This window comes from Physella acuta, unplaced genomic scaffold (assembly GCF_028476545.2).
Source record: "Physella acuta isolate Inbredline_101_S28 unplaced genomic scaffold, ASM2847654v3 ptg000094l, whole genome shotgun sequence".
NCBI lineage: Eukaryota > Metazoa > Mollusca > Gastropoda > Physidae > Physella > Physella acuta.
Window position 1 is genome coordinate 113,250 of NW_026731614.1, and position 16,451 is coordinate 129,700.

At 43.4% G+C, this 16,451-nt stretch overlaps 1 protein-coding gene across 3 annotated transcripts in view; it reads right to left on the reverse strand.

The window, feature by feature from the left end:
- Positions 1-13,491, reverse strand: part of LOC131929281 (mucin-2-like) — a 32,575-nt gene extending 19,084 nt beyond the window's left edge. The window contains exons 1-2 of one of the 3 annotated variants that reach the window (XM_059285378.1): positions 13,403-13,491; positions 2,860-2,970 (exon numbers count right to left, since the gene is read on the reverse strand). In XM_059285378.1, coding sequence (XP_059141361.1) covers positions 2,860-2,920 — 61 coding nt within the window. In that variant the 5' untranslated portion in view covers positions 2,921-2,970; positions 13,403-13,491. Of the gene's footprint in view, positions 1-2,859; positions 2,971-4,330; positions 4,398-13,157; positions 13,329-13,402 lie in introns of those variants that run through there. The other 2 variants (XM_059285371.1, XM_059285386.1) reach the window with 2 other exon arrangements.
- Between the last annotated feature and the right edge of the window lie 2,960 nt (positions 13,492-16,451).

Genomic DNA, 16,451 nt, shown 5'->3' on the forward strand with positions numbered 1-16,451 from the left:
GCTGTTGCACGTAATTTTAAAACCTCACAAATTACAGAAAAAAGTTGATATCATTGATTCCATTTTTGTGTGTCTAGCCTCAGTACAGTGTTTCTTTTAGACTTTTTTCTCGAGTGGGGGGGGGGGGGGCACTTGATATTTTCGGGGGGGGGGGGGGGCGTCTACATTTTCCGGGGGGGGGGGGCGGACACTAGTAAAAGTATGTGTTTACTATATAAATTCCATCTCGTTCGGGGGGGGGGGGGCGGTAGACTTTCTTCAGGGGGACGGAGCCCTCCCGAAGAGATGCCTGAAAGAAACTCTGCTTCAGTAGGAGCTAAGATATGGCCTTTTTAAAAAAAATGTGGGCGTGGCAAGACACAGCTGAGACCTGTATAATGCACGTCAATGTTAATCAATGTTTATGTGAAAATAGTAAGATGATCTCAGTATACAATGAGTTCAGTCCAAGGTGACTGGACACACATATGGCCAGTTGAACAACACGAGCGTGCTAGAGATCAAACAGAGAAATATCGAACCTCCAACGGGAATGTCAACAGTATTGATTGATTGACGCATGTGAGAAAAAGTCGATCATAAATTAAACAGTGTTATCGATTTCAGATACAAAAAATGGATCGGAAATATTTCCGCGGGTCGATAGTTTATTGTCTCGGTAGAGGACGGCATGAGAAGTAAACACATCCTGATAGTTCCATGGTGTGTGTGTGTGTGGGGGGGGGGGGTAGTCGGGGTCGGGATAGGGGAAGGGGTCGGGGTTCGGGGGGGGGGGGGGTCGGGTTAGGGGGTGTCGTGTATTGTCTCGACAGAGGACGGCATGAGAAGTAAACAAATCCTGATAGTTCCATGGTGTGTGTGTGTGGGGGGGAAGGGGGGGGGGGGGGTAGTCGGGGTCGGGATAGGGGAAGGGGTCGGGGTTCGGGGGGGGGGGGTCGGGGTTAGGGGGTGTCGTGTATTGTCTCGGCAGAGGACGGCATGGGAGATAAACACATCCTGATAGTTCCATGGTTTGTGGGGGGGGGGGGGGGTAGTTGGGGTCGGTGTAGGGGTCGGTGTAGGGGGGGGGTCGGGGTTGTGGTCGGGGTAGGGGGTGTCGTATATTATATTGTCTCGACAGAGACATCCTCATAGTTGCATGGTGTTATGGGGGGGGGGGGCAGAGGTGTCGTATCGTCTTTATTAGGCTATCGAATTCCTTTGGTATTGTTCACATGGGTCGCATAACGGACCATACAAGGACACACGGATATGGTAAGGGTAAAAACAAGACTAATTACATATCGCATTTCATGACAATTTTTTTTTTAAATATGAAGAGCATGTTAAGTCACATCAGCTATGAGACTGTCTTCACTCTTCGGAGGAAGAACTGTGTGACGTTATATAGAATTACAACATCTACCAGAATAGACAATGTTGGACACGATGCTACTAGTCAAGAATTAACTGTTCCTAAATTAGACTTATTTATTCTTCATCGGCTAGAGCAGAGCACTGCTGGCCGTAATGAGTTAAGCGGGACAGCTAATTAATACGACTGCCATTCCGAGCAGGGTGACTTCCCCTTACAGGAGCTGTTCACTTGACTGTGACGTATAGATTTCCTGAAACAGGCTCAGCCATTTTGTTTTGGTCGGAGTTTTTGTTTTTCTCGGAATTTTCTGTATTCCTTTTATTTTTATTTTTTTTACGTAGGGCCTATCTAGTTAAATTGCAAACGGATGCCCATTAATGACGTCAATCGTTTTTTTTCCTACCTTATATATCTACCTTACAATTGTCTAAAGAAAGTCAACAAAATGCGAAATAAATGCCAAGTTTCAGTTTATTATATAGGTCCTATATTGATACATTTTTTATTCCAATTGTCTAAAGAAAGTCTACAAAATAAATGCTAAGTTTCAGTTTATTATATAGGTCCTATATTGATACATTTTTTTTTATTCCAATTGTCTAAAGAAAATCTACAAAATAAATGCTAAGTTTCAGTTTATTATATAGGTCCTATATTGATACATTTTTTTTATTCCAATTGTCTAAAGAAAGTCTACAAAATAAATGCTAAGTTTCAGTTTGATTCCCCTCCCCCAATGAATATGATGACGTATATTTATAAACACATGCTAATTTGTTTTTGTTTTTAATTAAAAGTCAGTTTGAGCGATTCGCCAAACTTATTCGTAATTGACATGAAACAAATTGTAACCACGCGTAACATATCTTAGGCCATTTACAAGACGTCATTAAACCACTTTCAAATCCCTAGGACGTGCAGTATAAGGAGACCAGTTTAAAGGTGTTGGGCTGCTACCTCCTACATATATAGCGGGGGGGGGGTCGGGCAACAATCGTAGATTACAATACTAGGACTAGGACAAGGCCATTTTTACTACACCAACTCCATAGAGAATAGTGTGGTAACCCTGATGATCAATTGTGCAAATGGAGTAGAGTTCACTTGTTTCTATGACCTAGACATATAAAGAAATATAGCAAGTCGCCTTTACTCTCTCTCTCTCTCTAACGTGCCAGGTACCCATAAGAGCTGAGCGGACTCAGGTGCGCCCTTCGGACAAGGATCTGAACTTAAGACTTTAGCAGCCATGGCTGGAAACGCAACAGTCAGTTTGATATATAGCCATAGTAACAGATGAACTCAACTACACCTATGTTATAAATAGACTGGACTCGTAAAACTTGTAATCTTTTTTTTTTTTTTTGACTCAACAAAAATTCAATCTGGTAAATAAAAACTTAATAATTAATTGATTAGAGTTTTTGTCTTTAAGTTGACTGCATGTGGATAACAATCAAGTAAATTTAAAACTCTCCAATCACGTTTACAAATAAACTTACCAGAGCAAGTCACTAACGTGAAGCAGAGAGCGAGCAGCTCAAGTCTGAAATCCATTGTCATTCTTTCAGTTGATTAGCGTTGTTGTGGGGACCGTTTTGTTTCGTGCAGATCTGAAGAAAGGGTGAAAGTTTTTAATCTGCTGATTGCAATAATTTTATTTTCAATAATGTTTGAGTCACAAGAGAGAAAGCGGTGGGGGTGGGGGTAGGGGGGGAGCGATATTGGGGTAAGAGATGGGCAGACAAACAATGCCATATGACAGGGATTGTCACGTGATGTGTCACAACTAAATGTCATAATTTAATATTTTTTTAGTAGTGACAAGTCAAGGCAAAATTTCCACCCGAATTTCCGGTTAAATACACCTGAACAAATACCCCACGATACACTTCCTTTTTGTTAAAGTTACCAAAGTGTGACAAAATGATCAAATAGACGCAGCTCGCTTGTGATCAGCCGTACTGTCACTTCTGCTGTGACGCTATCGTCTTGTAAAAAGTTTAGTAAAGTTCCTTTTTAGAATCTAACGTCCACAGGGCAAGTGATGCAGAGTTCACCTGTTTCTGTGACCTCGGCATATAGATCTACTGGGATATTGTGGTCAGTAATATGACAAGTCGCCTTTATTTTCCTAACGTGAGTCAGGTACCCATCAGAGCTGGGTGAGCTGAGTCCAATTAACTGACGGAATCTCATTTTGAAAAACAACCAAAAAATAATATACATATATTTAATTTACTAATTCAGAGTAGAAATTTTCTTAATTGTTACATCATAACACTTAATCCTAGTTAAAAATGAAATACGTTAACTAACTTAATCGACACACACATTATATATATATATATATATATATATATATATATATATATATATATATATATATATATATATATATATATATATATATATATATATATATATATATATATATATATATACATACAGTGGTGGAGTCGGGGAAGCAATGAGTCGTTGTTTATCCAGACATGAAGTATGTGACGACACAAACATATTTACCATTATAAAACCCATCTCTCAATGTGACACAAACACGACCAGTGTTTTACAACATCACAACACGACACGGCGTGTAACAGGGGAATTATGCAACAGGGGAATTATGTAAGAAGGAGATTGACTATCTGGTCCAGGTATAATTGCAGGATATATTAACCGGTGGGATAAATTTTCGGGTAGGACAATATAACCGTTGGATCAACTTCCCGGTGTTACACAAATTGTTGACCAAAACAAACGATAATCTATGGGGAAAAGTTAACGAGGTTGAGAGAGTCAACAAAACTGTTACAAATAAACGGTATGAAATAAACGGTATGAAATAAACGGTATGAAATAAACGGTATGAAATAAACGGTAAGAAATAAACGGTATGAAATAAACGGTATGAAATTTAAAAGTACAAACTTAGCGGTAACTAAATAAATCTATAAAAGATATTATTTATACCCAAACCCTGTCACTGAAAGCCACAAAAGTTGGCGATTGGCCAATTTGGCCTCCATCAGACTGCTCTATAAGTCTGGTGACAATGGCCGCACTTAAAATAAAGCCAAATAAATAAGAGATTTGCCCTAAGTTGCCAGGACAGTTCCTGTGTCGTCTGCCTGTGATTTGGTGCCAGACATCCTTGTTGCTCCACGCGATAAATGTCCCGGGGAAAATATTGTCTTTGTGGATTGGTCAAACAAATCTTAGCGCGTGACGTGATTGCTTGGCCGAGAGTAATTAATTAATTAGTGATTAATCTAAAATACATGGTATTGCTGGAATTACAGTATTTTTAACAAGCTGGCTAGACGTTTATTTTAGATAGGGGTTGGGTGGGTCTGTGGTTGAGGTAGGGGTTGGGTGGGTCTGTTGAGATAGGGGTTGGGTGGGTCTGTTGAGATAGGGGTTGGGTGGGTCTGTGGTTGAGATAGGGGTTGGGTCTGTGGTTGAGATAGGGGTTGGGTGGGTCTGTGGTTGATATAAGGGTTGGGTGGGTCTGTGGTTGAGGTAGGGGTTGGGTGGGTCTGTGATTGAGGTGGGGGTTGGGTGGATCTGTGATTGAGGTGGGGGTTGGGTGGATCTGTGATTGAGGTGGGGGTTGGGTGGGACTGTGGTTGATGTAGGGGTTGGGTGGGTCTGTGATTGAGGTGGGGGTTGGGTGGATCTGTGATTGAGGTGGGGGTTGGGTAAGTCTGTGATTGAGGTGGGGGTTGGGTGGGTCTGTGATTGAGGTGGGGGTTGGGTGGATCTGTGATTGAGGTGGGGGTTGGGTGGGACTGTGGTTGATGTAGGGGTTGGGTGGGTCTGTGATTGAGGTGGGGGTTGGGTGGATCTGTGATTGAGGTGGGGGTTGGGTAAGTCTGTGATTGAGGTGGGGGTTGGGTGGGTCTGTGATTGAGGTGGGGGTTGGGTGGGTCTGTGATTGATATAAGGGTTGGGTGGGTCTGTGATTGAGGTGGGGGTTGGGTGGGTCTGTGATTGATATAAGGGTTGGGTGGGTCTGTGATTGAGGTGGGGGTTGGGTGGGTCTGTGATTGAGATAGGGGTTGGGTGGGTCTGTGGTTGATGTAGGGGTTGGGTGGGTCTGTGATTGAGGTGGGGGTTGGGTGGATCTGTGATTGAGGTGGGGGTTTGCGTGGGTCTGTGATTGAGGTGGGGGTTGGGTGGGTCTGTGATTGATATAAGGGTTGGGTGGGTCTGTGATTGAGGTGGGGGTTGGGTGGGTCTGTGATTGATATAAGGGTTGGGTGGGTTTGTGGTTGAGGTGGGGGTTGGGTGGGTTTGTGGTTGAGGTGGGGGTTGGGTGGGTCTGTGATTGAGGTGGGGGTTGGGTGGGTCTGTGGTTGAGGTGGGGGTTGGGTGGGTTTGTGGTTGAGGTGGGGGTTGGGTGGGTTTGTGGTTGAGGTGGGGGTTGGGTGGGTCTGTGGTTGAGGTGGGGGTTGATTGGGTTTGTGGTTGAGGTGGGGGTTGATTGGGTTTGTGGTTGAGGTGGGGGTTGATTGGGTTTGTGGTTGAGGTGGGGGTTGATTGGGTTTGTGGTTGAGGTGGGGGTTGATTGGGTTTGTGGTTGAGGTGGGGGTTGATTGGGTTTGTGGTTGAGGTGGGGGTTGATTGGGTTTGTGGTTGAGGTGGGGGTTGATTGGGTTTGTGGTTGAGGTGGTGGTTAGTTGGGTCTGAGTTTGAGGTGGGGGCGTTGGGATTAGGCATGGATTAGCCAGAAACCTTATCCCAGCTAGGAGTGAGTAAAGATATTTACAACTCACCAACAACCAACAAGGCCAGGGCTGGGTGGTGTTAAACGCCACACTAGTCACAGACTCATGCCACGTCCGGAAAACTATCGACCCCTCGGTATCGGACTACGAGAGAAAGGAACCAAAGCGTACCCAAGAGCCCCACCAGTGGCGGATGGTAAAACTACGTGTCTAAATATCTCTTATGATGGCGTATCGTGTAAGAGAGTAAGGAACCGACGTGATGATCTCTACTGAAAGTAGAATAACACCCCCAACAAATTCTACACTGTGTGAATGTTAGAAAAATCTACGTAACGGCCAAAGTTTAAATGAATGACAAACAACGCAGATGCGTAGCGACCCTTCCCGGCCCTGGGACAAACTTTCGATTTGCACCCTCCTCGAACTTTTCATTTGCACCCTCCCCCCTCAAACTTTCGATTTGCACCCCCCTCGAACTTTTCATTTGCACCCTCCCCCCCTCAAACTTTCGATTTGCACCCCCCTCGAACTTTTCATTTGTACCCTCCCCCCCTCAAACTTTCGATTTGCACCCCCCTCGAACTTTTCATTTGCACCCTCCCCCCTCAAACTTTCAATTTGGCGCCCCCCCCCCCCTAAGGTCGGCGCCCGGGGACAAATGTCCCCCGCCCCCCCCCTCGCTACGCCTCTGAAACAACGCCCTTTTTACGGGGGGGGGGAGTGGATTGTGTGGTAAATTAGGAAGTTTTTGTGATTGTCGTGAATCTCTTAACATTCTTTAAACACCCACACATCTCCGTGTTTACACCAAACCTTCAACCACACATCCACGTGTGATAAAGGTGTGTTCATTGATAAGTTGCACTCTTAAGATCGACGCATTTCTTTCTCCACTACCGCAGTAAATCGGGGACAATCCTAGGGGCTTTCTCAAGGGGAGACAACGAACAATCACCAAAAGTCGCCTTTTCAACTTTGGACATGCGCAATCGAGTGTGATGAATGTAATGGGGTCAGCGTGATACGGCTTATAAAAACACATTAAAATATTTTGTCATGATCGAAATAGAAAATATTTATGGTAATTTCCCACGCTGAATTGGTGATAAGACTTGAATTATTTAAGGGTTAGTCATGCCCATATATTTATACAGATTGCGTCGCCCGCTAACGATATCTAACCCTTTGTCTACCATGATCCTAACCTTAATATAGATAAATACACCTAGGCCATAATCCAACGAAACTAATCTTGTAAACAAGAATCACGCAAAAAAATGGGTACGGCTAATCTTATAAGCCTATCAATATCGCAGGTAGAATGTGAAATGTTTTTTAAAGGTATTAAATTATGACACGAAAATCAAGACTTTATCAGTTCTGGAGCTACACAACTTAAAAAGCCAGTTTTTGAAACCGGATGGTCAATATTGCGGATGAAGTAGAGTTCATCTGTTGGCCTAGGTATGTGAAGTATCTTGTATAATCAACACAATTTTCGATCAGCGACATAAGATATCGTGCCAGTCCCCCAGTCCCCCCCCCCCCCCATAAAACTGATCACTTGAATGACATTCCACCCCGTGTGTCGTCAGTGACGGTTGGGTGACTTCCCTGTAAACTCACTCGGCTGCCGGTTGGCTGAATGCCTGGTAACCCCGTGAACTTTGATCTTTGAGAAGTTCAATTGAAAGGCTATCAAAACTAGATATCTAGCTATCTAGTTTTCAAAATTCTTTTTTTTTTGTATCTGTGTGGCTTATGTTGTATGAAAGGGGAACTTCTTTTCTTCCATATATATATATATATATATATATATATATATATATATATATATATATATATATATATATATATATATATATATATATATATATATATATATATATATATATATATATATATATATATTATATATTTATATGCCTATATATATAACGAGCCGGCCCGCGGCATAACATACGCCGCTATTTAGTTGTTGTTTTTTCTACTTTTCAGTAATTCATAATTTGTGAATTCGACGGTACCTACGCTGCCACTGAAAATATTTTAAAACACTATAAGTAGCATGTTAAGGACCATAACCCCCCCCCCCCCACCTTCCTTTCCTCCCCACCCCCTCCCCCCTACGTTTATAATCGTTTTAAACTAAATTATCTGCCCCTAGTAGTCGTCACTAAACCCAGCTCTGCTTGTAAACATTTAGAGTGAACACAGCTCACTAAGACCATGTAGGGGTGGGGGTGGTAGGGAGCGCGTTTTACAGCTTGTTTTCTAGCGTCTCCCAGAAGAGAATTATATATATAGATTCTGTCATTATCTTGTGAACGTGAAATAGTAGTTTTATGACAATCGCAGGACAATGTATGAAGCAGGGTGGGTTAGGTTGGGCTCTTATCCCCACCTACGAGCCTCATATACCCGGGGATACGTACTCGGGACTTAAGTAGCAACCAAAGCTCCCCCACACGGCCACCTACCTACGGACTAAGGCCCGGGAATTGAACTCAAACTCTCTGGTTATCCGCCGTTTCTCCTACCACTCGACCACCCAGAACGAGGCTATGTTAAAACAATGAAAACGTTTTATTTTAATCGTTACATTTTTATCTGACCTCTGATAAACGGTGACCCCACCCTCCCCCCCCCCCCCACCAGGTGGGGTAGGGCTACACACTGTTTTATCTCATTAAACTCCCGCCCAGGGGATGTTTGTCTAGTCCTAGTTAGTCTTAAAGTGTGATCCTGTTGACGTCATCTATGCTGGGGTGAGGGGGGGGTGAGGGGTGGAATACTTAAGATAAGTCCGGCTCAATATTGTGTTCACTGCGGAATTTTAATATTTAACACACCACGTGATTCTGAAGAGGGTAAAAAAAATTCGCGAAATCTGGCATGATTGGGAGTAGTGGAGATTGTTGCCATGGAAACGTCAACTGGTGTTAATTGTCTTTTGGTGGGGTGTGTGGGGAGGTGGGGTGGGGGTGATTTCTAGTTCAGAAAGGTCAAGTGGATAAGAGAGACACGATGTTCACAGAGGTCAGTTTTACATTGGTGAGGTTTTGTGGTAGTGTGGCTATGTGGCTATATGGTTGTGTTGTGTGTGTGGTTATGTGATTATATGGCTGTGTGTGTGGCTATATGATTGTGGCTGGGTGATTGTGTGTGTGTGTGTTGCTATGTGATTATGTGGCTGTGTGATTGTGTTATGTGTGTGGTTATGTGATTATGTGGCTGTGTGTGTGGCTATGTGATTATGTGGCTGTGTGATTGTGTGTGTGGCTATGTGGCTGTGTTGTGTGTGATTATGAGGCACTAATGTGGCCGTCATAACAAGTTATTGCGATAGGATATGGGATGTGGGGTTCCACCATAGGTGGCATCACTCCCCCCCCCCCCACACACACACGAGGTGTGTACTGTAGTGACAACTAGCTATGTGGGGTGGGGGTGAGGAGTGTTACGAAAATGTGGCTTGAACGCCATTTTGTATTTCTTGGGGATAAACATACATAAAACTGTTTTTTTTAAAGAATTGATATTACATGAGAGGGGTCGCTGAGTAACGCTGTATTGTTTTTTTCAGGTTGTTCCGATATACTTGTGACGGTGACGATTAAAGGGGGTTCGACTTATTAATGTGACTTTTTTTTAAATCATAAATTTCCGATACCCGGAAAATATAAACCGACTCCAGTAATGCAGTCATACAATTCCGGTACCCAATGGATTCGAACCCTGGACTTTATGTTAACGGTCGTGACAATCCGTTCTTTCACTACACCACATCCCCACCATCCTGAATTCTAGTTGTCAGAAGTTGGAGACTTATGGTCTGTTGTTTTCCTGATCTCAAGATTGTGTTGAAAGAGTAGACGTGACCAATCGTTTCAGTATTTCATTTTCTGGTTATTGTCCAGGTCAACTTTTTTTCCCCCAGATCTCAAGAATGTGTTGACAGTGTTGAAGTGGCTGCCGTTGGTTTTTAAATAAAATCCTGTCAAATTTTGCTTTCAGTGGTCATTGGCCCCACTAACCTTTGGGCTAATCCATTAAGACGGCGGAGTGGGTGTCACCCCCCCCCCCCCCCACCCCGCCCCCCGGGGTACTCTACGGTCAGGAAACAATAGCCACAAATGTCCGCCTGATTGTCCGGTAGTTGGACACGGCATTGTGTCCAACCAAGTCTGAACATGACCTTATGCTGAACATTGACCATGTTTACACCAAACCCCCACGATACCCCTAACACAGGATTATTACTGAACAAGCACCAATATCCGTACAAAGTTGAGTTTTAAAGCGGAACAGCCTACAACACCATTAAAAAATGACATGGGCCCAAATTGTAACAGGATAATTCATGTGATTATACACGACGCAATGTTAAACCCTCTTTTGTACCATACAATCCAGGATATCATATTTTGGCTTACACGAACTACATTTATAACCTCCAACAATGGAATAGATCTGAGACTAAATTTAATCCTAACTCAGTAATTTGAGACTTAACATAATCCTAACCCATTGTTGGTTTAGTGTAGACAAATGCAGTATTCTTATTATGGGGTTATCTACACAAGGGATAGAGCATGAGACAGCTAAATCAAACGTTTGCAGTTCGGATCCGGGGTCGAGTCGGATACACGTCTCTGAGTTCACTCAGCTCTGATGGGTACCTGACTCACTTTAAGGAAAGTAGGGATATTATGGCCATGACGAAGTCACTGAAACAGTTGAACTCTATTTTCACCTGACACACGGACCTTAAGGTTCGTAATGGTAGTTAACATTTTTTAAAAAATATACCCATTCTCAATTAACGGGACATATTATTATGACACTAAGAGTTGGGTGAGACAAGGTTGTAGGATACAACCACCAACGGGCAAACCCTTCAGAGTTTAGACAAGTTCAACAATTCTCTGAAGCGTCTTCACTTAAAAACAAAAAAAACTTCGAACAAGCCGCAAGTACATTACATTGGGCGCGCTTTTTTTCATCTGATGGGCGATGCAAACATTAAACTTCCTGATGATATGTACTGGCTTAACTTGACTTGAATACAGTTTTATTTATGCCTGACATGGAGACCCCCCCCCATCTGATATAAAGAGACTCATCAGTCCGTAACATGTTGGTTGGCCGTCTGGACGGTTAAATGCTTCAGGAGTTTCTGGTTGTCGCTAGAGGACGGCTGGGTGTGGGGGTTGTGTGGGTGGATGGGGGGGGGGGGGGGAGCGTGTGTGGTGGTTGTGGTCACCATATGTGTTAGTGTGTGAGAGATGACTGGATGTATGTGTGTGTGGGGGGGGGTGTCAGTGTGTGTTAGGTTGTGGTGATAAACTCGACAGAGAGAAGAATCTGAGCCACCCTACAAATTCTACACTATCCGTGTGAATGGTAGGTAAATCTACATACGTGGCCGAAGTTTAAATGAATGACTGGATGTACTTGAGAGATAGTTGGATGTAGCATTGTTGGATTGCTGGGCGTGGTGGATGTGTTGTTAGGAGGGGGGGGGGGGGGTGAGAGACAGTGTAGGGGGTGGGTCGGTGTGTGTGTGTGTATGTGTATGTGTATGTGTATGTGTATGTGGCGGTTGTGGTGACTGAACGTGTTAGTGTGAGAGAGACTGAGTGTAAAATTGTTAAATGGTGATGTTAGTGCACCTCTCGCCTACTACCAGTGCACCTCTCATCTACTGTTAGTGCACCTCTCATCTACTACCACTGCACCTCTCGCCTACTACCAGTGCACATCTCACCTACCACAGGTGCACCTCTCGTCTACTGGTAGTGCACCTCTCACCTACTACCAGTGCACCTCTCACCTACTACCAGTGCACCTCTCGCCTACTATTAGTGCACATTCAGTACACTTCTCGCCTATATTAGTGCACCTTTCGCCTACTGTTAGTGCACCTCTCGCCTACTGTTAGTGCACCTCTCACTTACTGTTAGTGCACATCCAGTACACCTCTCGCCTACTGTTAGTGCACCTTTCGCCTACTGTTAGTGCACCTCTCGCCTACTGTTAGTGCACCTCTCGCCTACTGTTAGTGCACCTCTCGCCTACTGTTAGTGCACCTCTCGCCTACTACCAGTGCACCTCTCGCCTAATACCAGTGCACCTCTCGCCTACTGTTAGTGCACCTCTCGCCTACTGTTAGTGCATCTCTCGCCTAATACCAGTGCACCTCTCGCCTACTGTTAGTGCACCTCTCGCCTACTGTTAGTGCATCTCTCGCCTGCTGTTAGTGCACCTCTCGCCTACTGCTATTGCACCTCTCGCCTACTGTTAGTGCACCTCTCGCCTACTACCAGTGCACCTCTCGCCTACTGTGGGCACGCTCCTGGAATGCCGACTGTGTTAACTAGCGTCTTCAATCAGTGTCCACATTTTTTCCAGAACAATTTGCATATATGCAAATTTTTTCATGTAATCTTTGTATTAAGTTTTACGGCCATGTTAAGATCTTAAAGGCGGCTGGGTTTTTAAAATTTTGTATTTAAATGTTGCAGTTGTGCCGCGTCTACACTGGCCTAACCTAACCCTAACCCTAAACCACACCAACTTCTAACATTTAATTATCTGGTAAGGCTAAGGCAACTGGCGCGGTTTAATGGTTTACAATAAAGTAATACTTGGGATTATGTTGAAGGCTTAAGGTTGATTTTGATTAATGTAGAATTGGTTGATTTGCACCCCAATGTAAAAAAAAAATAATGTTAAAAAAGAATATAGTAAAGGAAAAAAGAACATTACCCCCCCCCCTCCACACACACATACACACCTTGTGACCTTAGGCCAGTATGAAGCAGAACAGATATTTTTCTAAGAATTTACTTTCATTATCAAGACTACGTTGAAAGCGCTAGCGAAGACAGATGGTAATAGATCTACTACTTTTATGAATGATTATATTCCTTTATCACTAAATTTAAGTTGTAATCCTACATTTACGTTAAGAGGATTGTCTTAATTTTTCACAAGATTTAAGAATATAATCTTACCTTTCAGATTATCTACCTTGTTGATAAAAATTTAAGTTGTAATCCTACCTTTATGTTAAGAAGATTATCTTAAATTTTCACTAGATTTAAGAATATAATCCTACTGTATTTATATTATTTAAGCTGTTGATAAAAAACCCGCAGTAAACCGTAGTTGAAACATGAACAAAACAAAGCATCGGGTAAAAATCCGAGTTTCCCGCCTCGCCGAGTGTTATTTGTTGACTTTATTACACAGGTGCTATAACCAGAACACACACACTACTAACCATGATATAAACTGACTTTCTTACCTTAGAGTGCTTACAGATATCCCCCGTGAATGAACAGAATATTTCAGTCCATGCGATAAGGCCCCACTGACGCTACACGATCTCAAAATCTATCAGGTGTGAAACCACGAGGGGACGGGGGAGGGAGGGGTGGGGGGAATGTTCGCCACCGGTATGGGACGGATCAAGACTGAGGCTTGGTCACAGACAATTCATGTGTCAAGACAGGGAAAGGGGGGGGTGTTTAATGGGGGAGGGGGGGGTTAATAAATGAGTTGAAAGTCGGAGAGGCGCGGGCGGACAGGTACAGAGGTGTAGATCACGTCTGCTGTGAGGGGGAAGCTTACACGGAGGTTCGTCAAATTCTTGAGACGTTCTCGTGGTGAATCAAGCTACTGCGCGGTTCATTCATTTGTGATCGGTGTCACGTGGGAGCTATTTATAGATATTCGATTGAAGTTTTGTTATGGCGTCGTTTGTGGTTCCAGTTCGCTGGTGTCTGGGTTTCGATCGGTCGAAGGTCAGAGGTGAAAAATATAGGCGTGTATATGAGGAGTGAAGGATAGAGGCGTAAATAGGGGTGTGGATGATATAGGCGTTGACAGGGCGTGAGGGATATATAAAGTGGGGGTAATGACTCAATGAGTGATGAATCAGTTAATCATAGCCTACTGTTCTGTCCTTATAATACCTGTATATTTGTCTTATTAAGGTGTTGAAATACCACGATAGCTTATGCTAACTTAAAAAGCAACAACTCATGTTTAACATACGAATTACTTATTTAATTTGTCTTAGGGACGTCTGGCAAGCGGAGTTTCTTCCAGGCATCTCCCCACCCCCGAACGAAATATTTACATAAATAATATACTTTATACTTTTACCAGTGTTCTCTCTCCCCCCCCCCCTGGAAAATGTAGTCGCGCCCCCCTCCCCCCCCCCCCCCCGAAAATATCAAGTCTCCACCTCCCCCGGAGAAACACTGCTGGCAAGACCAAGACATATCACCCTGTAAGAATCTGACGTCGATCTACCACCCACAGGCTCCCCGTGTGTCTGGGTCTACTGGTGATACTCACTGACCGTGAGGGGACCACCACTGGTCAACACGCCTAGCAATCAACATACTAAATTGTCAGGCTAGCAATCAACGTACTAAACAGGCTAGCAATCAACATACTAAATTGTCAGGCTAGCAATCAACATACTGTCAGGCTAGCAATCAACATACTAAATTGTCAGGCTAGCAATCAACGTACTAAACAGGCTAGCAATCAACATACTAAATTGTCAGGCTAGCAATCAACGTACTAAACAGGCTAGCAATCAACATACTAAACTGTCAGCCTAGCAATCAACATACTGTCAGGCTAGCAATCAACGTACTAAACAGGCTAGCAATCAACATACTAAACTGTCAGGCTAGCAATCAACATACTAAACTGTCAGGCTAACAATCAACAAACTAAACTGTCAGCCTAGCAATCAACATACTAAATTGTCAGGCTAGCAATCAACATACTAAACTGTCAGGCTAGCAATCAACATACTAAACTGTCAGGCTAGCAATCAACATACTAAATTGTCAGGCTAGCAATCAACATATTAAACTGTCAGGCTAGCAATCAACATACTAAACTGTCAGGCTAGCAATCAACATACTAAACTGTCAGGCTAGCAATCAACATACTAAACTGTCAGGCTAGCAATCAACATACTAAACTGTCAGGCTAGCAATCAACATACTAAATTGTCAGACTAGCAATCAACATACTAAACTGTCAGGCTAGCAATCAACATACTAAACTGTCAGGCTAGCAATCAACATACTAAATTGTCAGACTAGCAATCAACATACTAAACTGTCGTTGACTAGTGACTACTGCGTGACAGAAATAAATAAAACGAACAGGCCCACTTACACTATTACAAAGTGTTTACAATAACAACTTTTACAAATCATTGACTCATAATCAGACTATTTATACTAGCAGTTGGTCAGGTAGGCACATTTGCAGTAGGGTATAGTGCTTGTGTGTGTGTGTGGTGGGGGGGGGGGGGGGAATCGCGTCACTTACCTGACCTTTATGACAGTGTGCTTTATGGGGGAGGGGTCAGAGGTGTACTTTAAAAATAAGATAGGAGGTAATTTTATGTAAAAATTCGAGTAATTTATAACGTTAGTTTCGGAAATTTTAAAGGATTGGTCTAGCTTTTTAAAGCCACTCGTTATGTAACAAGGTGAGGCTATAAGGGGAATCACCACGATTGTTGGCTTCATACACACACACACACAAGTCATCATTTAGAAAAAAAAAATTCAGTACCATCGTGTCCGTAACCAGTGTTTCTTCCAGACTTTTTGTCCGGGGGGGGGGGGGGGGGGAGGGAGGGGGTGGACTAAAATTTCCGAATTTCCGGGGGGGGGGGGGGGGGACACACACACACACACTATTAAACGTATATATTTTCTATATAAATGTCTGGAAGAAACACTGACCGTAACCTTCTTGTTAAACTTTGACTGGACAGTAGTAGCTGACCACGTACGCGTCATCATGTTGTGCGCCATATAAAAGCGTTGATTCCGATATCCGTCTGCTTTACTTATTTAATTAGCTTCCATAGTCGTTGTCCATCCAAGAACAAACAACTAAGGCTGCAGTTGTTTGATTTTGGAGGGTTTTTGTCCACCCAGATAAGTTGCTACCCCCAGTTCATGAGCCTTTACTGCGCGGGGTTTGAACTCGGGACTTCAGGAAAAAAACAATCACTCAATCACGCTGCCCCCTGCCTACATTTGAATCGCCACTTTTGTTTTTACTTATTTAGTAGCGAGTAAATGTAAAGGTGTCACTGGACGGAGCAGTCAACATTTTGGTAGTTAGTTTTCTGTTTAAAATTTACGATTGGTTGTCTGATGGAACTACATTTGGTCTACTCCATGGGCAGAGGAGGGAAACGGTGACGACACCATCACCCCCCCCCCCCTACGGATGGTATAAAAGTGATTAGGTAGCCACCGTTCGTTTAATTTTGAAACATACTTTTTCAATGATTAGGTTTAATC